Raw genomic sequence first — 25,246 nt, forward strand, 5'->3', positions numbered from 1 at the left:
GGGTCAAAGGTCACCATCATGCTAACGTTTCACAAGGTCAAAGGTCACATCATGCTAACGTTTCACAGGGTCAAACGTCACCATCATGCTAACGTTTCACAAGGTCAAAGGTCACCATCATGCTAACGTTTCCACAGGTTCAAAGGTCATATCATGCTAACGTTTCCACAGGGTCAAAGGTCACATCATGCTAACGTTTCACAGGGTCAAAGGTCACCATCATGCTAACATTTCCACAGGGTCAAAGGTCACCATCATGCTAACGTTTCACAAGGTCAAAGGTCACATTATGCTCCTTCATCAGTCCAGTGTTTGGGATCAATAAAATCTGTAGAAGGTCATTGGTTTCATTTCTTTCCAGAGCAGGTTCTAGATCAGGTCACAGTAGGTTCTTGACCAGGTCTCCCTGGGCTGAGGTCAGACCTCCAGGTCCACAGGTCTTTGTTCTCCAGTCTTGTTCTCTTGGACCCACATTTCTCTGTCTTTAAGTGGATCCACACTCTGTAGAAGCTGGTCCAGCATCTCTAGGGTCTGAAGAAGAAGGAAGAGCAGAGTCATGTGTTAGTGGTTAACTACCCACAATATTTATATATTATACTTGTTTATATACACTGAACAAAATATAAAGGCTACACATTCCTCCCATTTTTCATGAGCTGAACTCAAAGATCTAAAACATTTTCTATAAACACTTGAGACTATTTCTCTCTGTGTGTTAGTGAGCAGAGATAGTTCCTCCACCTCACAGGTGTGACATATCAACATACTGATTAGACTGCTCAGGTGTTCCTCAAGGTGGCCACAATAAAAGGCCTGACAGATTGTGCAGAAATTCTTAGGTAATGCAAAGCGATTGTCGCAGCAGCTGTTCTGGTGGCTGGTCTCAGACCTTCATGGAGGTGAACATACTGGATGTGGAGGTCCTGGGCTGGTGTGGTTACACGTGTTCTGTGGATGGATGTACTGCCTAATTCTCTGAAACGCCTTTGAAGATGGCTTATGGTAGAGACATTAATATTCAATTCACGGGCAACAGCTCTGGTGGACATTCCTGCAGTCGGCATGCTAATTACACGCTCCCTCAGAACTAACGACATCTGTGACATTGTGCTGAGTGGCCTTTTATGGTGGCTGGTTCTCTGGGTTGGAGATGAGGTCCTAACCCAAGTGGAGGAGTTCTAGGTCCTCAGGGTGGTGATCACAGTGATGGAGGATGGAGAGGGTCTGATCTGATCTGTGGTTGTTCAGTTGGTTCTATACCCTCACCTATGCCCGAGATGCCAAGCCTCACCCTTTGAGTGTGACAGTCACCCAATTTGACGCATTCTCACGCCACACTTGACATTTCTCACGCTTATATTTCCCCATTCCATTTTTTTATTTTTTTCATGATAATGAACTTTGGTCCTCATGACTTGCCGTAGCTCGAGTAACTCTGATTGACTGACAGAGATAACCAATCCATGTCTCCTTGTGCCTAAATCTAACCAACCAAGGCAGGTATCACACAATAATGAACCAATCAGAAGCAACGTAAGGCGGGTCTTGACGAGCCGCGTCTAACGACACCTCACACAACATGCACTGACTCGTCAACATGCTTTCAGAAAGAAAGTGTTTCTAGAAGACAAATGCCGTCTAAGATGGTATGTAACTACCTAATTAAGTTCACTGCTTATATTGTGTGTTATAGTGTTAGTTTACTCATCTAAAAAACTAGCCCCTCCTCCACAGTACACAGACACACAGTCAGTTGTGTCAGTGACTGTCTGTCAGAGGCTCAGTGCAGATGTCTGTCTGTCTGTTAAACACTGCATGTGTTTCTCTTCTCTAACTAACTCTGTCACTGCGCTGTAGCAGAGCGATAAGGCTCTCCTGCTGCAGCTAACGGGGCTGTTTACACATTCTTAAAGAGACAGTGTCCTGAATGTGATTTACTTTAAAAACTACTTTCAACAACTCAGACCTGCCCTGAAAAATCATCACTACATCATTTAATCACATTTCAGCCTTAATGAAGGAAAAAGTCCAAATGTAGTTATTGTGCTGCTAGTGATTAATAAAAGGGTCTTTGTGGCTCCACTGACTTTGACCTATTATTGTTTTTATTGTAAAACTATTGATAAAAAATAAATGGTTTATATCACCTATTGTCATTTAGAGTAAAAATATATAGATATGAATATTGGTCCATATCACCCAGGCCTAATGTAACCAAGCAGTAACGTTTTATCTTGTAAAGGATATGATTGTCTAAACTGTGTGAAATGAGGCGTTCAAACACTGTTTAAAGTATGATTTTATTAATATGAGTGTGTTACCTCAATAACTAATAGAAATCACTAGACTGATATGATGCATTGTTATGTAGCAGTGATGCTAATGCTAATGCTACACTACTTTAGTTAAACAAAGTAAAAAGACTGTGTGACTATAAGAACATGTCAGACCTTTAGTTTGATGTTAATTATACTTAGAACCAGTTTGATAAATTACTTAAATACAATAAAAAAAAAAAGACCTTGTCTTAAATCATGTTTTATTCCTTTTTTCATTTAGAGTGATGATTTTAAGTAAGTGAATTGATTTGTTTTATTGGTAAATAACTTTAAAATAGTCTAAATGATTTAAATGAAAAATCGTGATGTGATCGTGATTTTACAAAGAAAAAATCGTGATATGATTTTTCTTTCCCCCATATCACCCACTCCTACATGTGTATGTCTATGTTAGACATTAACTTAAATGAATTAAAACTCATATTCAGCTACTAGCAGTGTTATAAACACTGCTAGTAGCTGAATTACACTTGTAGGTTATATCATCATAAATACATAGTAAATGTTCATTTGAACTGTTCTTGTTATGGTTAGTTCTGTGCAGTGCCCTCCCACTTTGTGTGTGTGTGTGTTTCTGCCTGCTCCTCTGTGGGTTTCCTGTAATCAGCGGCAGGTGTGGCAGCCAGGTTTTCCTCATCAGCTCATCAACCTCCAGTGCATAAAGACCAGACTCTACCTCCACTCAGTGCCAGATTATTATCTACCCCAGTGGTATCGTACCCTCAGCTCTCAGTGAAAGTATTGTTTCCCATGGTCTTTGTTCTCACCTCCTCGTGTCTCCTTGTTCCCCAGCGTTCTGCGATACTGCCTACCTGCTACTCTTCTGCTCCACACTCACCTCACGTGTTTGGGACTTCAGGATTGTGACTGGGATCAATCAATCAATCAATCAATCTTTATTTGTATAGCGCCAAATCATAACCAATGGTATCTCAAGACACTTTACAGTAGAGCAGTCTTAAGGACGGACTCTTCATTTTATGGATACACACATATGCATATATACGTATATACACATACATATGTATCCCACACCCAACATGAATTCATCATGGCGGCAAGGAAAACCTTCTGTTAAGCAGCAGGAACCTTGTGTGGATCCCATTCCTATGATGAACAGCCATCCACGTTATGCTGTGTTGGGTGTGTGCAGAGAAAAGGGTGGAGACAGAGTTGTTGAGACTCTGTAACTCCACACTGAGGATCCCACGGACCTGCAAGACAAAAGCCAGAAGGAGAACAGGAGCAAACACACAAGGGAAGAAGCAGACATAGAGGGAGTGTTTGAGAGAGGAATGGGACCCTCTCCGGTCCCTCTCTAACCTAAATGACCTCTCTCTTAACGCCCTCTCCAACCTCTCACCACTCACCTCACCGCTCACTGAAGAAGGAAAGACTCTGCACATTCACCTCACTTGTAAATTAAATCACTTGTTCACTGTTAACTCTGTCTCTGAGTCGTGCCTCTGGGTCCAAAACATCATACACACGGTGTGTATCGTAACAGAATAATCCGGCCAACATGGACCCAGCCGATACAGAGACAGTGGCCAACTACAGCTCTCTGCGTGATGCCCTCTCCTCTCAAGGTGCGTTGCTCGGTCAACACGATCAGACTCTTCGCGGACTCATGGAGGCATTACAAGTGATTTCCACAAGCCTCAGCAGGGTAGAGACACAATTAAATGTTGTTCAGCCGCCTGCTCCTACTCCGTCGACCCGAGCTGCTCCTCCTCTTAGCTCTGCTCAGCCTCGTGAGCCGTTTGTTCCCGCACCCGAGAGATATAATGGTAGTCTGGGGGATTGTAAGTCGTTTCTTTTTCAATGTTCTCTCGTGTTCGAGCAACAACCACTGACTTACGCCAGTGACCGTTCTAAGATAGCCTACGTGTTAGGACTCCTCACGGGAAGGGCGAGGTCTTGGGGAACCGCGTTTTGGGATAACCCCCACACTGCTAAGGCTAGCTTCCCTCAATTTTTTGAACAAATCACCGCTGTTTTTGATCATCCCGTAGCTAGTAAGGACGCTGGCAACCAGCTACTCAGCCTTCGGCAAGGCTCCCGAAGTGTTGCCGAGTTTTCAATTGAGTTCAGTACATTAGCCATGTCACTAGGTTGGGACGAGGGGGCCCTGCAGGGGATATTTTTGAAGGGGCTCAACGGGGCAGTCAAGGATAGCTTAGTGGGTCGACCTGAAACTAATAACCTGCAGGAACTCATCACACTAGCTATCAAAATTAATAACAGGCTCCGGGAAAGACGGCGTGAGAGTGGACATGAGTTTCAGTCTCAAAGACCGGGTCCCTCTTCCTCTGTCCTGCCCACTGCTAGTGGAGCCAGAGACTCCGATAACCGCCGTGGTGACGTCTCATCCTCAGAGGTCCCAATGCAGCTTGGCCGTAACCGGCTAACCCCCGCTGAGAGAAACAGACGTTTTCAGCAGAGGTTATGTATTTATTGTGGCGAAGAAGGGCACAGGTTGGCAAACTGTCCCAGCCGGTTAAACTACTAGGCTCACCAGTCGCAGTCGGGGTGCTGGTGAGTAACACCTCTGTTCTTAGTTCTCCCCGTAGACCCCTAACCCTGCTAGCCCTTGTGGATTCAGGAGCAGATTCTAATTTTTTAGATATTGAGGTAGCTAGGCGAGCTCGTATCAAGACCCTGCGTATTTCTCAGCCCCTCCTTGTCGATGCCTTAAATGGTCAACGGCTCGCTCGTGTCGAGTTCGAGACAGAGACACTATCAGTACTCTTAGCAGGTAATCATCGTGAACAATTAGCCTTCCACGTCATGCCGTCATCTCACGCACCCGTCGTGTTGGGTCTTCCCTGGCTCCAACTTCATAACCCCCTCATTGATTGGGCCGCGGGTAAGATAATCAGTTGGAGCAATTACTGTCACGCCAAATGCCTCACCTCAGCGTCCCCCTCGTGTAAGCCACCTTCGTGTCGGCTCCCTTCAGTTCCTCCGGACATTTCATCGGTTCCCTCTGTTTACCATGACCTTCGAGAGGTCTTTAACAAACAAAGGGCTCTCTCCCTTCCTCCGCATCGGCCGTATGATTGCGCCATTGATTTGCTGCCTGGTGCTCCTCTGCTTACTAGTCGGCTGTTTAATATATCGGCGCCTGAACGCCAGGCTATGGAGACTTACATCACAGAGTCTCTTAACTCGGGCATTATCCGACATTCGTCGTCTCCACTCGGTGCGGGTTTTTTCTTCGTTGACAAGAAGGACAAATCGTTAAGACCATGCATCGATTACAGGGGCCTTAACCAAATAACCGTCAAGAACAAGTATCCGTTACCACTCATCAGTTCTGCCTTTGAACCCCTCCATGGGGCGACAGTGTTCACCAAACTGGATCTCCGTAACGCCTACCACCTTGTTCGCATTCGGGAGGTGGACGAATGGAAAACTGCCTTTAAAACACCACTGGGTCATTTCGAGTACCTGGTCATGCCATTTGGGTTAACCAATGCTCCAGCCATTTTCCAGGCGTTGGTGAATGATGTTCTCAGGGATCTGTTGAATCATTCAGTCTTTGTGTATTTGGATGACATCCTGATTTTCTCGCACAGTCTCGAGGAACACGTTGTCCATGTCCGCAAGGTTCTACAGAGACTACTGGAGAACAAACTGTTTGTGAAGGCGGAGAAATGTGAATTCCACTCATCTTCTGTGTCTTTTTTGGGATACATTCTAGAGAGCGGGCAGGTGAAGACTGATCCGGAAAAAATCAAGGCTGTCATGGAATGGAACACACCGACTTCTCACAAACAGCTACAACGGTTCCTAGGATTCGCCAACTTTTACCGACGTTTCATCAGGAACTACAGTCAGGTTGTAGCACCCCTCACTAGACTTACCTCACTCTCCATTCCCTTTGCTTGGTCTCCAGCGGCCGAGGAGGCTTTTCTGGACCTCAAGGAGAGGTTCTCGTCGGCACCCATCCTCATTCAACCCGATCCCAAGTGCCAATTTATTGTGGAGGTGGATGCATCAGACGTAGGGGTGGGCGCAGTCTTGTCCCAAAGATCACCAGGGGACCATAAACTACATCCATGTGCCTTCTTCTCCCGCAAACTGTCCCCAGCAGAACGTAACTATGACGTCGGTAATCGGGAACTACTGGCAGTTAAGTTAGCTCTGGAGGAATGGCGGCACTGGTTGGAGGGAGTGGAGACACCATTTGTGGTTTGGTCGGATCATAAGAACTTATCTTACATTCAGACAGCAAAAACACTAAACTCGAGACAAGCCCGGTGGGCTTTGTTTTTTACCCGCTTCCAGTTCACGGTTACCTACAGACCAGGTAGCAAGAACATTAAACCGGACGCTCTGTCTAGACAGTTTGCCACTGGTAATGGGACCCCTAGCCACCCTGACACTATTCTCCCTTCGTCGTGCCTGGTGGCTGCTGTCACCTGGGAGATTGAGTCGGTGGTGAGATCGGCTCAAGATACACACCCCGATCCAGGTGGGGGTCCTCCTAACTGTCTCTTTGTACCAGAATCTGTCCGTTCCCAGGTTCTCCAGTGGGGTCACTCATCGAGGTTTGCCTGCCATCCAGGGGTGTCTCGAACCTTGGACCTGCTTAAGAGGCACTTCTGGTGGCCTACTATGAGTTCGGACGTCAAAGAGTTTGTGCTAGCCTGCACAGTGTGTTCCCGTGGTAAAGCCTCTCACCGCCCCCCTGTGGGGCTCCTCCGTCCGCTCCCAGTGCCTGGCCGTCCATGGTCTCACATTGCTCTGGATTTCATAACAGGCTTGCCTCCCTCTGAAGGTAAAACTGTTGTACTCACTTTTGTTGATCGTTTCTCAAAGGCTGCCCATTTTGTTGCACTACCTAAACTGCCATCGGCCACAGAGACTGCTGAACTGTTGACTGTGCACGTTTTCCGTCGGCATGGAATTCCTTTGGATATTGTTTCTGATCGGGGACCACAGTTCACTTCTCAGGTCTGGAAAGTGTTTTGTCGGGCACTGGGGGCAACTGTGAGTTTGTCGTCAGGTTACCACCCCCAAACTAACGGTCAGACGGAGAGAACCAACCAGGATCTGGAGGCGGCCCTCCGATGTGTCTGTGCCCGGAAACCAACTTCCTGGAGCCAACATCTGGCATGGGTGGAGTACGCTCACAACTCCCTCACATCCTCGGCCACAGGTATGGCACCTTTCCAATGTTCCTTGGGTTACGTGCCCCCGCTGTTTCCCACTCAGGAAGAGGACATAGCCGTTCCCTCTGTGCAAGCTCACCTTCGGCGGATCCGTAGGGTCTGGAATGAGGCTCGGGCGGCTCTTTTGAGGACCAGAGAGCGCAACCAGAGACTGGCGGACCGCCGCAGAGTTCCGGCACCTGCCTACATCCTAGGGCAGAAGGTTTGGTTGAGCTCGAAAGACATTCCACTGAACGTGGCTTCCAAGAAGCTGGCTCCTCGGTTTATTGGCCCGTATGAGATTGTGGAGGTCATTAACCCCTCTGCTGTCCGCCTCAGACTTCCTCCTGCCCTCAGGATTCATCCCACGTTCCATGTGTCCCAACTCAAGCCGGTGTCCTCCTGTGACTTGAGCCCTCCTGCTGTCGCCCCTCCGCCCCCCCGGCACATCGACGGCCATCCTTCCTTTACGGTGAGGAAGATTATGGGTGTCCGTCGCAGGGGGCGTGGCTTCCAGTTTTTGGTGGACTGGGTGGGGTATGGCCCTGAGGAGAGGTGTTGGATTTCTAAGGCCCTCATTCTGGATGCGTCCCTCATCCGGGACTTTTACCGTGCTAACCCGGGTGAGCCTGGTGGACCGCCTGGAGGCGGTCGTTGTGGGGGGGGGTACTGTTATGGTTAGTTCTGTGCAGTGCCCTCCCACTTTGTGTGTGTGTGTTTCTGCCTGCTCCTCTGTGGGTTTCCTGTAATCAGCGGCAGGTGTGGCAGCCAGGTTTTCCTCATCAGCTCATCAACCTCCAGTGTATAAAGACCAGACTCTACCTCCACTCAGTGCTGGATTATTATCTACCCCAGTGGTATCGTACCCTCAGCTCTCAGTGAAAGTATTGCTTCCCATGGTCTTTGTTCTCACCTCCTCATGTCTCCTTATTCCCCAGCGTTCTGCGATACTCCCTGCCTGCTACTCTTCTGCTCCACACTCATCTCACGTGTTTGGGACTTCAGGATTGTGACTGGGATCACCACTCACCTCACCGCTCACTGAAGAAGGAAAGACTCTGCACATTCACCTCACTTGTAAATTAAATCACTTGTTCACTGTTAACTCTGTCTCTGAGTCGTGCGTCTGGGTCCAAAACATTATACACACAGTGTGTATCATAACAGTTCTTATGATTATTATTGTATGTAATAGTGTATTTCTATAGACATTGATTCAATGAAAAATAACTTGATGTTTGAATGTTTTTTACATGATGATCTTTTTAATGACGTCCTTTCTGTTGCAGACAAGGAGAGCTGAGGTAAAGGTAGCACTGCCTTGGGCCACAGTGTTTTAAGTGGGAGCCTCTGTCATCATCAACATCTGTGATAAACACCTACAACATGAGACATGTCCCCACATAAATGATGGACAGTTGTTGATATGAAATATTGACTAATAAATTTATTTTGTCAGAATTCTTGTTAGTTTTCATTGGTAATTTGTGGTTGATTAAAACTATCATTAGGAGGACACAGTGCAGGGAGAGCTGCTGGTATGGAGGTGATGACATCATTCTGAAGGTAGAAATCAACGTTAAAACAAAATCATGTTAAAAAATGACTTTTCTTTTCACAGGAACACATCAGGTCATTAAAGTCTCACTCTGTTATTTTCTGGAACTTGGCAGCTCTGCTTATGGTCATGAGCTTTGAGTCAGGACACAATGAACCACATCATTAGGTACAAGAGGCTGTAAGCAGCAGAAGACTGTAAACATGTGTAAACATCTGTAAACATGTGTAAACATGTGTAAACATCTGTAAACATGTGTAAACATGTGTAAACATCTGTAAACATGTGTAAACATCTGTAAACATGTGTAAACATGTGTAAACATGTGTAAACATCTGTAAACATGTGTAAACATGTGTAAACATGTGTAAACATCTGTAAACATGTGTAAACATGTGTAAACATCTGTAAACATGTGTAAACATGTGTAAACATCTGTAAACATGTGTAAACATCTGTAAACATCTGTAAACATCTGTAAACATGTGTAAACATGTGTAAACATGTGTAAACATGTGTAAACATCTGTAAACATGTGTAAACATCTGTAAACATGTGTAAACATGTGTAAACATGTGTAAACATGTGTAAACATGTGTAAACATCTGTAAACATCTGTAAACATGTGTAAACATGTGTAAACATCTGTAAACATGTGTAAACATGTGTACATCTCTGGTGATAAAACCTACTGCCTTTGATCTCAGATAAGAAGTGTTTACATTGAAGCGATTCCAGTAAAACGATATTTACAGACGCTGTTTGTTATTCTTCATCATTAGACCTGAAAATGAAAGTGAAATATTTCCACGGAGCTGATTTTAAACATGCTAACGAGCCTCTCAGCTGTTGAACAGTAGTAGCTGCTAACCATGCTAACCATGCTAACCATGCTATAAGTAAATACCGTTGTTGTCAGCATCAACAAACTCTAGCACGTTGTGATTGGCTTATAAAGTCAGGATCTCATCAAACATGTACAGTCCAAAGTTTCCAGAAGCGTTGCAGTCATAGACAAAGACAAACTAGATCATAATTCTCTTCACACACTTTAACATACACTGGTTTTTCCATATCTACATTACTGAGCTGAGATTTGGGGAAATACTTAGAAAACGTTGTTAGTCACTTAATATTCTGCAGAAAAGAGCAATAAACCACTTTTTATACAATCAAGGCATCAGGAGGAATGTTATAACTGTTTCTGTAAATCTATTTCTGGAATCAAGCTGTGCAACAATATCAACCAGTTAAAGATAAAGTACAAAAACAGGTTAATTAGTGGATATAATGATAATGAATGATGATATATGTATATACAGTATATTTATAGTCTTATTTAAACAAAGGGGTGAAAGCTAACAAGCTTTGATTCTTCACTCATTTTCAAACATGTCATCTATTTATTTTTTCTACGCTTCATTATTATTTTGCTTCCTCAACATCTTCCTTTCTACATTATGTTAATATGCTAATATATGCTAATAACTTGTTAAATAGTATCAGGACACCTTGTACTATTATGTATTGCTCTGGCTAACGGAGGTGCTAATGCTAATGCTAATGCTTACGCTCTGGTTGAACATGTCCGTCTCGTGCCGTAGAGTAGTGTACTGACATAGATGTTTCCTGATCATCTCTACACGCTCCACCTCCAGTCCTTCCAGCTCCTGTCAACATAGACATATCTATTATAGATGTTAAACAGACATATTTATATAGATGTTAAACATAGACATATCTATTATAGATGTTAAAAATAGACATATCTATTATAGGTGTTAAACATAAACATATCTATTATAGATGTTAAACATAGACATATCTATTATAGATGTTAAAAATAGACATATCTATTATAGATGTTAAACATAGACATATCTATTATAGGTGTTAAACATAGACATATCTATTATAGATGTTAAACAGACATCTATTATAGATTTAAACATAGACATAACTATTATAGATGTTAAACAGACATATTTATATAGATGTTAAACATAGACATATCTATTATAGGTGTTAAACATAGACATACCTATTATAGATTTAAACATAGACATTTATATCGATGTTAAACAGACATATCCATTATAAATGTTAAACAGAAATATTTATATAGATGTTAAACATAGACATATCTATTATAGATGTTAAACAGACATATTTATATAGATGTTAAACATAGACATATCTATTATAGGTGTTAAACATAGACATACCCATTATAGATTTAAACATAGACATTTATATCGATGTTAAACAGACATATCTATTATAAATGTTAAACAGAAATATTTATATAGATGTTAAACATAGACATATCTATTATAGATGTTTAACAGACATATTTATATAGATGTTAAACATAGACATATCTATTATAGATGTTAAACATAGACATATCTATTATAGATGTTTAACAGACATATTTATATAGATGTTAAACATAGACATATCTATTATAGATGTTAAACATAGACATATCTATTATAGATTTAAACATAGACATTTATATAGATGTTAAACAAAGACATATCTATTATAGATGTTAAACATAGACATATCTATTATAGGTGTTAAACATAGACATCTATTATAGATTTAAACATAGACATATCTATTATAGGTGTTAAACATAGACATATCTATTATAGGTGTTAAACATAGACATATCTATTATAGATGTTAAACAGACATATTTATATTGATGTTAAACATAGACATATCTATTATAGAAGTTAAAAATAGACATACCTATTATAGATGTTAAACAGACATATTTATATAGATGTTAAACATAGACATATCTATTATAGATGTTGAACATAGACATCTCTATTATAGATGTTAAACAAACATTTATTGTAGATGTTAAACATAGACATATCTATTATAGATGCTAAACATAGACATATCTATTATAAATGTTAAACAGAAATTTATTAGATGTTAAACAGACATTTATTATAGATGTTAAACATTGACATATCTATTATAGATGTTAAACAGACATTTATTATAGATGTTAAACAGACATATGTATTATAGATGTTAAACAAACATTTATTATAGATGTTAAACATAGACATATTATTATAGATGTTAAACATAAACATATCTATTATAGATGTTCAACATAGACATCTGTATTATAGATGTTAAACAAACATTTATTATAGATGTTAAACATAGACATATCTATTATAGATGTTAAACAGACATATCTATTATAGATGTTAAACATAGACATATCTATTATAAATGTTAAACAGAAATTTATTAGATGTTAAACAGACATTTATTATAGATGTTAAACATTGACATATCTATTATAGATGTTAAACAGACATTTATTATAGATGTTAAACAGACATATGTATTATAGATGTTAAACAAACATTTATTATAGATGTTAAACATAGACATATTATTATAGATGTTAAACATAAACATATCTATTATAGATGTTCAACATAGACATCTGTATTATAGATGTTAAACAAACATTTATTATAGATGTTAAACATAGACATATCTATTATAGATGTTAAACAGACATATATTATAGATGTTAAACAGATATTTATTATAGATGTTGAACATAGACATACCTATTATAGATGTTAAACAGACATATTTATATAGATGTTAAACATAGACATATCTATTATAGATGTTAAACATAGACATATCTATTATAGATGTTAAACATAGACATACCTATTATAGATTTAAACATAGACATATTTATAAGATGTTAAACAGATATATCTATTATAGATGTTAAACATAGACATATCTATTATAGATGTTAAACATAGACATATCTATTATAGATGTTAAACATAGACATACCTATTATAGATGTTAAACATAGACATATCTATTATAGATGTTATACATAGACATACCTATTATAGATGTTTAACATAGACATATTTATATAGATGTTAAACAGACATATCTAATATAGGTGTTAAACATAGACATATCTATTATAGATGTTAAACATAGACATTCCTATTAAAGATGTTAAACAGACATATCAATCATAGATGTTAAACAGACATTTATTACAGATGTTAAACATAGACATATCTTTTATAGCTGTTAAACAGACATATCAATTATAGATGTTAAACAAACATTTATTAGAGATGTTAAACATAGACATATCTATTATAGGTGTTAAACAAACATTTATTAGAGATGTTAAACATAGACATATCTATTATAGATGTTAAACATAGACATATCTATTATAGATGTTAAACAAACATTTATCATAGATGTTAAACATAGACATATCTATTATAGATGTTAAACATAGACATATCTATTATAGATGTTAAACAGACATTTATTATAGATGTTAAACATAGACATACTTATTATAGATGTTAAACATACATTTTTATATAGATGTTAAACATAGATATCTCTATTATAGATGTTAAACATAGACATACCTATTAGAGATTAAACATAGACATATTTATAAGAAGGTAAACATAGATATATCTATTATAGATATTAAACAGACATATTTATATAGATGTTAAACATAGACATATCTATTACAGATGTTAAACATAGACATATCTATTATAGATGTTAAACATAGACATACCTATTATAGATGTTAAACATACACATACCTATTATAGATGTTAAACATAGACATATCTATTATAGATGTTATACATAGACATACCTATTATAGATGTTTAACATAGACATATTTATATAGATGTTAAACATAGACATATCTAGTATAGGTGTTAAACATAGACATATCTATTATAGATGTTAAACATAGACATATCTATTATAGGTGTTAAACATAGACATTCCTATTATAGATGTTAAACAGACATTTATTATAGATGTTAAACATGGACATATCTATTATAGATGTTAAACAGACATTTATTATAGATGTTAAACATGGACATATCTATTATAGATGTTAAACATAGACATATCTGTTATAGATGTTAAACATAGACATATCTATCATAGATGTTAAACATAGACATATCTATTATAGAGGTTAAACAGACATTTATTATAGATGTTAAACATAGACATATCTGTTATAGATGTTAAACATAGACATATCTATCATAAATGTTAAACACAGACATATTTAAATAGATGTTAAACATAGACATACCTATTATAGATGTTAAACGTTAGGGGTCAAAGGTCATAGAAGTTTGCTCACCAAACTAGACGTCACCACCTCCTCAAACCATTTAGACTGAGACTGATTATAGAGGTCCACACAGTGTACCAGATCATCACCTGGAACGAACACACACACACACACACACACACACACACACACGCACACACACACAGCTCAGATCATCCACGATATTACCGTTATTATTATTGTTATTGTTGTGTAGTGTGTAGAGTTAGTAAAGGTTTAATCACGTATTATATTAACAACCAACATCTATCCAACCATTTTATTATGTTTATCCATAGCTGGGTCGTAGGGGCATTATCCTTAGCAGAGAAGCCCAGACTTCCCTCTCCCTGGCCATTTCTTCCAGCTCCACCGGGGATCCCGAGGCGTTTCCAGGCCAGACAAGAGACATAGTCCCTCCAGCTTGTCCTGGGTGTTCCTCGAGGTCTCCTTCCGGAGGGTCGTGCCCTGAACGCCTCACTAGGGAGTCGTTCGGGGGGCATCCTAATTAGGGGCCTGAGCCATCTCATCTGGCTCTTCTCAATGCAAACAGAAGAATATTCTCCAGTTGAATCAAATAAATAATAAAATATTAGTATAATTAAGGTTATGGTAAACCCTGGTAACATAGACAGTGACAGTAGATCTACACCACGTCTTTTCTTCTCACTACTAAATGTCTTTGAACACAAAGAGTTACAAAATGTGACAAAATATAATGTAAAGGTTTATTATATGTAAGTAAAAATGAATCATAAAATACTCCTCACGTCCTTCGCTAAGAAAACTATCTTCATGAAGTGAGTCCATACCCCCCCCCCCCCATATAACCATTCATTTCATCTCCCTTATTGTCATAGTTTATGATTCTGATTATTAAGGTTAGCGAAGCAAAGAGTGGAAAGTTATGTTTAACTCTCCATTTGTCCGTCCGTCAATCTGTCATTTTGTCTGTTAGCATCATAACTTGAAAAGTTATGAATGGATTTGGATGAAATTTTCAGGAAAATTGATAAATGGGACAAAGAACAGATGATTATATTTTGGTGATGTTCTGGGTACCAAAATAAAATATATAGTCATGGCCAAAACTATTGGCACCCCTGCACCTCTGTCAGATAATGAACCACTTCTCACAGAAAAATGTAGAAATTACAAATGCATTGATTATTGATTATTGTTTATTTCTATTGTTTGCATTGGAACAACACAGAAAAAAAACAGAAAAATCTGATTTTCACGCATTTCACACAAAACAAGAATGAACTGGACAAAATTATTGGGACACTTTCAAGATTGTAAATTGAAATAATTGTATTTCAAGCATGTGACGCTCTTTTAATTTACAGTTTAATTCACGGTTAAACTCACCTGTAGCAATAACAAGTGAGTGTGTGTGTGTGTGTGTATGTATGTGTGTGTGTATGCGTATGTGTGTGTAGGTGTGTGTGTGTGTATGCGTATGTGTGTGTGTAGGTGTGTGTGTGTGCGTATGTGTGTGTGTAGGTGTGTGTGTGTGTGTATGCGTATGTGTGTGTGTGTGTGTAGGTGTGTGTGTGTATGCGTATGTGTGTGTGTATGCGTATGTGTGTGTAGGTGTGTGTGTGTGTAGGTGTGTGTGTATGCGTATGTGTGTGTGTGTAGGTGTGTGTGTAGGTGTGTGTGTATGTGTGTGTGTATGCGTATGTGTGTGTGTGTGTGTGTGTGTGTAGGTGTGTGTGTATGCGTATGTGTGTGTGTAGGTGTGTGTGTAGGTGTGTGTGTATGTGTGTGTATGCGTATGTGTGTGTGTAGGTGTGTGTGTATGCGTATGTGTGTGTGTGTAGGTGTGTGTGTAGGTGTGTGTGTATGTGTGTGTGTATGCGTATGTGTGTGTGTGTAGGTGTGTGTGTAGGTGTGTGTGTATGCGTATGTGTGTGTGTAGGTGTGTGTGTAGGTGTGTGTGTATGCGTATGTGTGTGTGTGTCTGTGTGTGTGTGTATGCGTGTGTGTGTGTGTAGGTGTGTGTGTGTGTGTAGGTGTGTGTGTATGCGTATGTGTGTGTGTGTATGCGTATGTGTGTGTGTGTGTATGCGTATGTGTATGTGTGTGTGTGTGTAGGTGTGAGTGTATGCGTGTGTGTGTGTGTGTATGCGTATGTGTATGTGTGTGTGTGTGTGTATGCGTATGTGTGTGTGATATGTGCGTATGTGTGTGTGTGTATGCGTATGTGTGTGTAGGTGTGTGTATGCGTATGTGTGTAGGTGTGTGTGTGTGTGTGTGTGCGTATGTGTGTGTGTGTGTGTGTGTGTGTAGGTGTGTGTAGGTGTATGTGTGTGTGTGTAGGTGTGTGTGTATGCGTATGTGTGTGTAGGTGTGTGTGTATGTATGCGTATGTGTGTGTGTAGGTGTGTGTGTGTGTGTATGCGTATGTGTGTGTAGGTGTGTGTGTGTGTGTGTAGGTGTGTGTGTGTGTGTGTATGCGTATGTGTGTGTGTAGGTGTGTGTGTGTGTGTATGCGTATGTGTGTGTAGGTGTGTGTGTGTGTGTATGCGTATGTGTGTGTGTGTGTAGGTGTGTGTGTGTGTGTATGCGTATGTGTGTGTGTGTAGGTGTGTGTGTATGCGTATGTGTGTGTGTAGGTGTGTGTGTATGCGTATGTGTGTCTGTGTATGCGTGTGTGTGTGTAGGTGTGTGTGTGTGTAGGTGTGTGTATGCGTATGTGTGTGTGTATGCGTATGTGTGTGTGTGTGTGTAGGTGTGTGTGTGTAGGTGTGTGTGTATGCATATGTGTGTGTGTGTGCGTATGTGTGTGTATGCTTATGTGTGTGTGTAGGTGTGTGTGTATGCGTATGTGTGTGCGTATGTGTGTGTGTAGGTGTGTGTGTGTGTGTGTAGGTGTGTAGGTGTGTGTGTGTGTAGGTGTGAGTATATGCGTATGTGTGTGTGTGTGTGTGTGTAGGTGTGATTGTATGCGTGTGTGTGTGTGTGTATGCGTATGTGTATGTGTGTGTGTATGCGTATGTGTGTGTGATATGTGCTTATGTGTGTGTGTGTGTAGGTGTGTGTATGCGTATGTGTGTGTGTAGGTGTGTGTATGCGTATGCGTATGTGTGTGTGTGTGTAGGTGTGTGTATGCGTATGTGTGTGTGTAGGTGTGTGTATGCGTATGTGTGTGTATGCGTATGTGTGTGTGTGTGTAGGTGTGTGTGTGTGTAGGTGTGTGTATGCGTATGTGTGTGTGTGTGTGTGTGTATGCGTATGTGTGTGTGTGCGTGTGTGTGTAGGTGTGTGTGTGTGTGTGTGTAGGTGTGTGTGTGTGTGTGTGTGTGTGTGTGTGTGTGTGTAGGTGTGAACTATCTCCTTATCCAGAGTTCTAAATGTTCCTGTGTCCACTGTGTGTAACATCTTCTAGATCAGAGGTGTCCAAACACGGTCCTCCAGGGCCGGTGGTCCACCAGGTTTTCAATGTGTTCCTGCTCCAACACTTCTGAAATCCTGAAGCAGCTTTACAGAAAGTCTCAGCTGTGTTGGAGCAGGGACACATTGAAAACCTGGTGGACCACCGGCCCTGGAGGACCGTGTTTGGATACCCCTGATCTAGAAGTTTCCAGCCCATGGCTGTAGCTAACCTCCCTGGACGTGGACAGAAGAGAAAAATTGATGAAATATTGCAACAAAGGATTGCTTGAATGGTGGATAAAGAACCTCAATCTGCAGACCTGCAGACACAGGGTACAACAGTGTGAGCTCCTACTATCATCATCATCTGAATGAGAAGGGACGCTATGGTAGGAGACCCAGGAGAACCTCACTGCTGACACAGACACATAAAAAAGCCAGACTGGATTTTGCCAAATCTTACCATAGGAAGCCAGCTGTCCTGTGGACAGATGAGACCAAAGTAGATCTTTGTGGCAAAGAACATCATGTTTACAGAAAATGAAATGAGGCCTTCAAAGAAAAGAACATGGTCCCTACGGTCAAACATGGTGGAGGTTCACTAATGTTTTGGGGTTGCTTTGCTGCTTCTGGCACTGGATGCTTTGACTGTGTGCATGACATCATGAAATCTGAAGACGACCAAAGACTTTTGGGTCTCAGAGGTCATAGGTCCTCCAGCAGGACAATGACCCAAAGCACACTTCAAAACACACCCCAAAATGGTTTAAAGGTTCATATCATGCTATGTTTCACCATCATCTCCATTTGTTCTAAGAACCCTAAAAACATTTGAGGTTTATTTTCACAAACTCTTGTTTTCCAGAGTTTTATCCTCTGAAAAGTCACTTTCTGACCAACTCTACACAAACAGGCTGATTTACGTCCTACTTATGCATATTCATGAGTGGGCGTGTCTATAGACGGGACACTGACGCACGGTGACGTAGGGTGAGATGATGGCCCGCCCTCCTCCCACCCACTCCATAGCTGAGCTCAATGCACACATTCGTGGGCGTGTCTGTTTACATGTCAATCATGGCAGAAAGTTGTAAAGATCTAAACCCATAGAACACCTGTGGAGAGATCTCAGAACAGCTGATGGGAGAAGAAACCCTTCCAGTCTAAGGGACCTGGAGCAGTTGTTTATATAAAGCCATTGATTTCACTCATTTCTTCCAAAGGGTGTAAATAGTCAGTTGAGGGGCCGATCATTTGGTCCAGTCCATGTTTGGAGTAAAATTAAATCAGATTTGGCTTCTTTGTGTTGTTCCAATGCAAAAAAATAAATAAACGTCAATACCGATGTATTTGTAATGTTCACCATTTTCTGGGAGAAGTGGTTCATTATTCAATTCAATTCAACTTTATAAAGAGCAAATTACAACTAAATCATCTCAAAGCATAACAAAAAAAAAGGCCATAGTAAGAACCCAACATTATCTGAGGGGTGCAGGGGTACCAATATTTTTGACCATATGTATCCCATTCATTTTCCAATCCACACTGTGGAACTTCTTGTTGATGATGTCATAGGTTCTCCCAGAGTCAACAGCTCAATGTTGACAGGTAGTCATGGTAATCCTGAGATAGCTGAGCTTGAGCTGCTTTAGTGGAGGTCTGTGTTCTCCGAGTGCTTTTCTAGTTTTTATTATTATCATTATTAATATTATTGCCTGTGTTGTTTACAAACACATTAAATGTTGTCATTTGCTGTTATATTAATTTATATTATTAGAATTTTTGGTTAATTATGGTCTGAAGGCCAGAATGACCCTTTTGTAACTGCTTTTACTATTATTATTATTATTATTATTATTATTATTATTATTATTATTATTATTATTATTAGTATTATTAATATTATTAGTATTATTATTATTATTACTATTATTATTAGTATTATTATTATTAGTAGTATTATCATTATTATTATTAGTATTATTATTATTATAATTATTATTATTATTATTAGTATTATTATTATTATAATTATTATTATTATTATTATTATTATTATTAGTATTATTATTATTATTATTATGGGGCGAACGTGGCTCAGGTGGTAGTGGGTCGTCTTCTGATCAAGAGGTTGGGGGTTCGATCCCAGTACCTGACTATGTGTCAAAGTGTCCTTGGGCAAGACACTGAACCCTAAGTTGCTCCCAGTGGTCGACTAGTGCCTTGCATGGCAGTCCTGTCCCACTGGTGTGTGAATGTGTGTGTGTGTGTGTGTGTGTGTGTGTGTGTGTGTGTGTGTGTGTGTGTGTGTGTGTGTGTGTGTGTGTGTGTGTGTGTGTGTGTGTGTGTGTGTGTGAATGAGCTGATATGTAAAGCTTTGAGACTGTTACAGTGGTGATAAAACTCTATATAAATCATGTCCATTTATCATTATACAGCCTTTAGCCTTTGATCTAATTTGACCCCTGAAAATGTCCAAAGTCTCACCAAACTCACCCAGACCTGCTGAAAAATTTGATAATTTGGCGCAATGAAAAAAATTGGTAAAAAAATGCGTGCTTAATTCTGACACACAAATTTCGAGCAGCTTCAAATTTCATAAAAATGACATTTGCCCAAGCCTATTCATGACTGCATGAAACATTTCCCATCATGCCTTGTGTTTTTGACTGGCATCATTTAAGGTCATGTTCACTGTTATCAATAGCCATAATAGAAAAATATATATCTCTCTTCATATTTTATACACATGATGACTGTCCAGCCCTAAACAAGACTCAATGTAAAAATTACCCATCATGCCTTGCGTTCTCAGATGCTAACAGTTCTAGCAGAAAGTATGAGCGTCCACAATAAAAAATGTATTTCTTTCTATTTCTTATATTGTAGTGTTAAACTCTCTTAATGGTGGTATGATATGTCTATAATTAGCAGATATATTTATGTATGTTCAAAATGTATCTGAAATTAAACAAATACAATTCTAAATCTGAAAGGTTTATTGCACAGTAACAGGTTATATTTCACTTTTATAGCCAAAATAAAATGACTAAAATTCAAATGAAAACAAAATGTTGTCTGTTGCACAAAAATAAATGATCAATAAAAGATGATTTAAACAAAATATTCTCATCATCATGACAGAGTCAAAAAATGAATTGTCACCAAAATAAAACTAGAATCTTTTTGTCTGAACATCAACTAAATCAAATTAATCAATCAATATGAAACTTTTAGCACTAAAATGTAACTTCACTAACACAGTGTAAAGTCTGGACTCTAAGTCACTAATAAAATAATCAGATATGTTTATGGTTTATTATAAACAGCTAGTTAACTGGATGATTGTTGTTGTAGAGGCTAAACTAGTATGTACTCAATGACCGTACACATGTCTGTGCTGTAAAGGGGTTCGCTAACGGCTACGTTTGTTTAGCTAGTTACTGTGATTTTAAACACAAGTTGATGTTCACAATGTGTCAATATAATATAATGTATTTTAATAAAATGTAATGTAATTTAATAAAGTATAATCTAATTTAATGTAATCCATTCTATTTTAATATAATATAATGTAATCTAATTTAATCTAATGTAATACATTATATTTTATTCTAATTTAATCTAATGTAATCTATTCTATTTTAATATAATATGTAATCTAATTTAATCTAATGTAATCTATTCTATTTTAATCTAATCTAATCTAATCTAATCTAATCTAATCAACTCTGACCCAGATAGTAAAATAATAATTTTGTTCTCATGGTTTTATTGAAGGAAATCAATGTTAAAGTGTCACTAAAGCAAAAAAAAAAAAAGGCTTCAAAGTCATTTTTTTCAGCTTTTTGTCACAAACTGGTGATTTGTGTGAAACTTGCCTCTGTTCAACTGTTGATTATGGAAGAACCAAACAAGCTATAAACTATTTTTCTATAGAGAGTTTTTTCTTTTTGAATATGGTGTCAGATTTCAGATTGTCCTAGTACAAAATCAGCCAAAATGCTCTAAAATGGCTGGCAGTGAGGGGGGTGTCTGTTCTGAAAATGACTGGCAGCAATGATTTAATTTAATATGATGTAATCTAATCCTTGTTTTAATAAAACATATGTTTTGACATCCAGTATTCTAGAAAAAAAGGTTAAACACATTTCCTGATTGTAATTTCCAGATGATTCTAAAGCGTGTTTAGTTTAATCAGACATGATATGTTGACCTTTGACCTCTGACCTGCTTGTGTGGATTTCCTTTGAGCCTTTTTCATGTCTTCTTCCATCTTGGAGCTGAGCTTGATCTCCATCAGATGACTCTTTACTTCCAGATCCTTCTGCCTCTCACACAGAGCTCTACGAGCCTACGGACAGGAAGTGATGTCACAATGACAGGGAAGAGATAATAAGCTCGTTCGGCTGCGGCTCGCCTGGATGATCGACGAGAGGAGACGGGCGCAACGGGGGCGGGGCTACACACCTGCTGCCAAGTCGGACTAGGAGCTGCTCTGGGACCATGTGACTCAGTCTGAGGACAAAGGGGAGGAGCTCAGATGTGACGTATCAAAGCACAACAAAAAGGACTAAATAAAATAATAAAACAATAAGATTAAATTAGTTTAATCCTAGGTTAATTAGTATTTACATACCTTTCTATCAGTCTGATCTGATGTTTGGAATGAGTGAAGCTTTATCATTAATCCAACATTACATCATGAAATACATGTGAAAACTTATCAGGGACAACACTAGCAACATTAGTTGGAATTATACAAAATCATGGCAATACTATGAGGAACTTTATAATACTATAATAATGATAATCATGATTGTATATGATAGATAGATACAGTAGATAGATAGGATGGTTCTTTTACAAATTCACAAGCTGAAACCAAACATTCTCACCAGCCACACAGTGAAATAATATTAATAATAATTTATATTTTATTTTGCTGCAAGGTTATTTATCCAAATCCACTTCTGTTTATTTTTCCTTTTTCGTTGTTGTGGGTACTATGAAATGTGATGACTCATAGTTCTGAACTCAGGAGATTGTTACTGTACTTGATGGTAATAAAGAGATGGAGTTAAAATGTATCTATTTACTGTATCTATATCTACTGTATCTATATCTACTGTATCTATATCTACTGTATCTATCTATCTACTGTATCTATATCTACTGTATCTATATCTACTGTATCTATCTATCTATCTACTGTATCTATATCTACTGTATCTATATCTACTGTATCTATCTATCTATCTACTGTATCTATCTATCTATCCATCTATCTACTGTATCTATATCTACTATATCTACTGTATCTATTTACTGTATCTATCTACTGTATCTATATCTACTGTATCTATATCTACTGTATCTATCTATCTATCTATCTATATCTACTGTATCTATCTACTGTATCTATATCTACTGTATCTATCTACTGTATCTATATCTACTGTATCTATCTATCTATCTACTGTATCTATATCTACTGTATCTATCTATCTATCCATCTATCTACTGTATCTATATCTACTGTATCTATATCTACTGTATCTATCTATCTATCTATCTACTGTATCTATATCTACTGTATCTATCTATCTATCCATCTATCTACTGTATCTATATCTACTATATCTACTGTATCTATTTACTGTATCTATATCTACTGTATCTATATCTACTGTATCTATCTATCTATCTATATCTATCTACTGTATCTATATCAACTGTATCTATTTACTGTATCTATATCTACTGTATCTATCTATCTATCTACTGTATCTATATCTACTGTATCTATCTATCTATCTACTGTATCGATATCTACTATATCTACTGTATCTACTGTATCTATCTACTGTATCTATATCTACTGTATCTATATCTACTGTATCTATATCTACTGTATCTATCTCTTCCTTGAGGACCTAATCAAACACAACTTCAGCCATTGTGTTGTAGAGTCGAGTTGTTCGACTTGGCAGCATATTTTGTAGCCCCGCCCCATCTACTCTCGCCGTTCATCCAGGCGAGCCGCATCTCGAACGAGCCTAATGACAGGAAAGGATGTCACAATGACAGGAAGTGATGTCACAAAGACAGAGCTAACAGCTCAGGTTACTGTAAGTGCAGCAGATTAATTGCATATTTCAAGAGAATCGTTCACTTTGGTTAAAAACTTGACGTTTGGCACAGATAATCTCTAAGAGCCACTATTTTGGAAAAAGGCGTTGGCCACTCAAAAATTCAATATGGCGGCCATTTTTCAAGATGCCCTCACTCGAGGCAAAACAATTGCTCTTTTTGTAAAACATGTGGCACCAGTGGATGAGTTTTATTCCCCCGAGTCCAAATATGTGGTTTGTTTTTGGCGAGAGGCCGAATTGTGCCCGTAGGAGGCTGCAGAAGTTTGGTGTTTTCCTGCACCAGGGGTAACCTCGGCCAATGGGAGGAAGCAGAATCAAAGTCGCTCCCTGTTGCTCACACCTCTGAGGTTACCTCTGGTGCAGGAAAACACCAAACTTTTGCGGCCTCGGGAGAACCAGACCTTGCCGTTGACACCTTGTTTGACCAGATCCGAGCATTTTTGGATTTTTCCCAAGTTTTTTGATGCAACTGAGTGTTTCGCTTCTAGCGGGCGCCGTCCTGACGCTACCCGGGGAGAATAAACATAATTAGACTCGGGCGGACCAGACCTTACCCCTCCTTGTGCAAGGTGTCTTTTGGACAACTGTCAGGTTTTCTCCATGATAGTGTAGACCTACAGAACTAGACTGGAGAACATTTAGGGTGTACTCACACTGGCAGGACCATCGGGTTAACGGCCCATATATCAGTCTGTGTGAAATATATGAATATAATGTACAAATTTCACTTTTTGAATAGAATTACTGAAATAAAGCCACTTTTTCATGATATTCTGATTATATGACCAACACCTGTATAATAACCATTGAATAGCAATGGCGGCCATCTTGAAAAATGCCAGCCGAATTTAATTTTTGAGTGGCCAACGCCTCTTTCCAAAATAGTGGCCCTTAGAGAGTCTCTGTACCATGCTTTCATATCATGGAATCATGTTTGTTAAACCTCAGCACTGTCTTTTATTATGAAAACCTCTACACAACAGGAAGCATCTGATTACATGAGAGAGGAATTCTAAAAATATGGTCTGTCTTATGTATTTATGTTAAGCAGATGAATCTTCACCTTCTCCACGGCTGCATATCGAACCACCAGTTGTTTGCGTAGACCAGTGACGTGATGCTCCAACCTCTTCATGTCCTTCTTAAAATTCTCACGGAAGTTGAGAAACGGTTTCTCCACTTCATTCTGTAGCTATTTATAACACATAAAGACACATTTCCAACAGAAACTCATAATATGAAAGTGTGGAATCTAACGTTCTCCACTTGTTCAACAATCACCTTGTTTTATTTTTATTGGAAGCAGTTTCAGTGAAACAAGACATCACTGTGCAATGCAGAAGAAAAGAGAGAAAGAAAGAGAACTTTTACACATTTAAACCCAAATTCAAATGGTATCTGTGATCACTGGGTTGGAGGTAAAGTTGGAAGCAGTTAAAGGAAGTTAAGAG

The 25,246-nt window shown here is 38.9% G+C and overlaps 1 protein-coding gene across 1 annotated transcript in view; it reads right to left on the bottom strand.

Annotated features, from left to right (window-relative positions):
- Positions 1–417: 417 nt before the first annotated feature.
- Positions 418–25,246, bottom strand: part of LOC114464319 (growth arrest-specific protein 7-like) — a gene marked incomplete at its 5' end in the record, with an annotated part of 44,236 nt that continues 19,407 nt past the window's right edge. Inside the window, 5 exons of the mRNA XM_028448354.1 lie at positions 418–531; positions 10,628–10,726; positions 14,290–14,369; positions 21,871–21,994; positions 24,859–24,987. Coding sequence (XP_028304155.1) covers positions 418–531; positions 10,628–10,726; positions 14,290–14,369; positions 21,871–21,994; positions 24,859–24,987 — 546 coding nt within the window. The remainder of the gene's footprint in view (positions 532–10,627; positions 10,727–14,289; positions 14,370–21,870; positions 21,995–24,858; positions 24,988–25,246) is intronic.

This window comes from Gouania willdenowi, chromosome 6, assembly GCF_900634775.1.
Source record: "Gouania willdenowi chromosome 6, fGouWil2.1, whole genome shotgun sequence".
In the NCBI taxonomy this organism is placed as follows: domain Eukaryota; kingdom Metazoa; phylum Chordata; class Actinopteri; order Blenniiformes; family Gobiesocidae; genus Gouania; species Gouania willdenowi.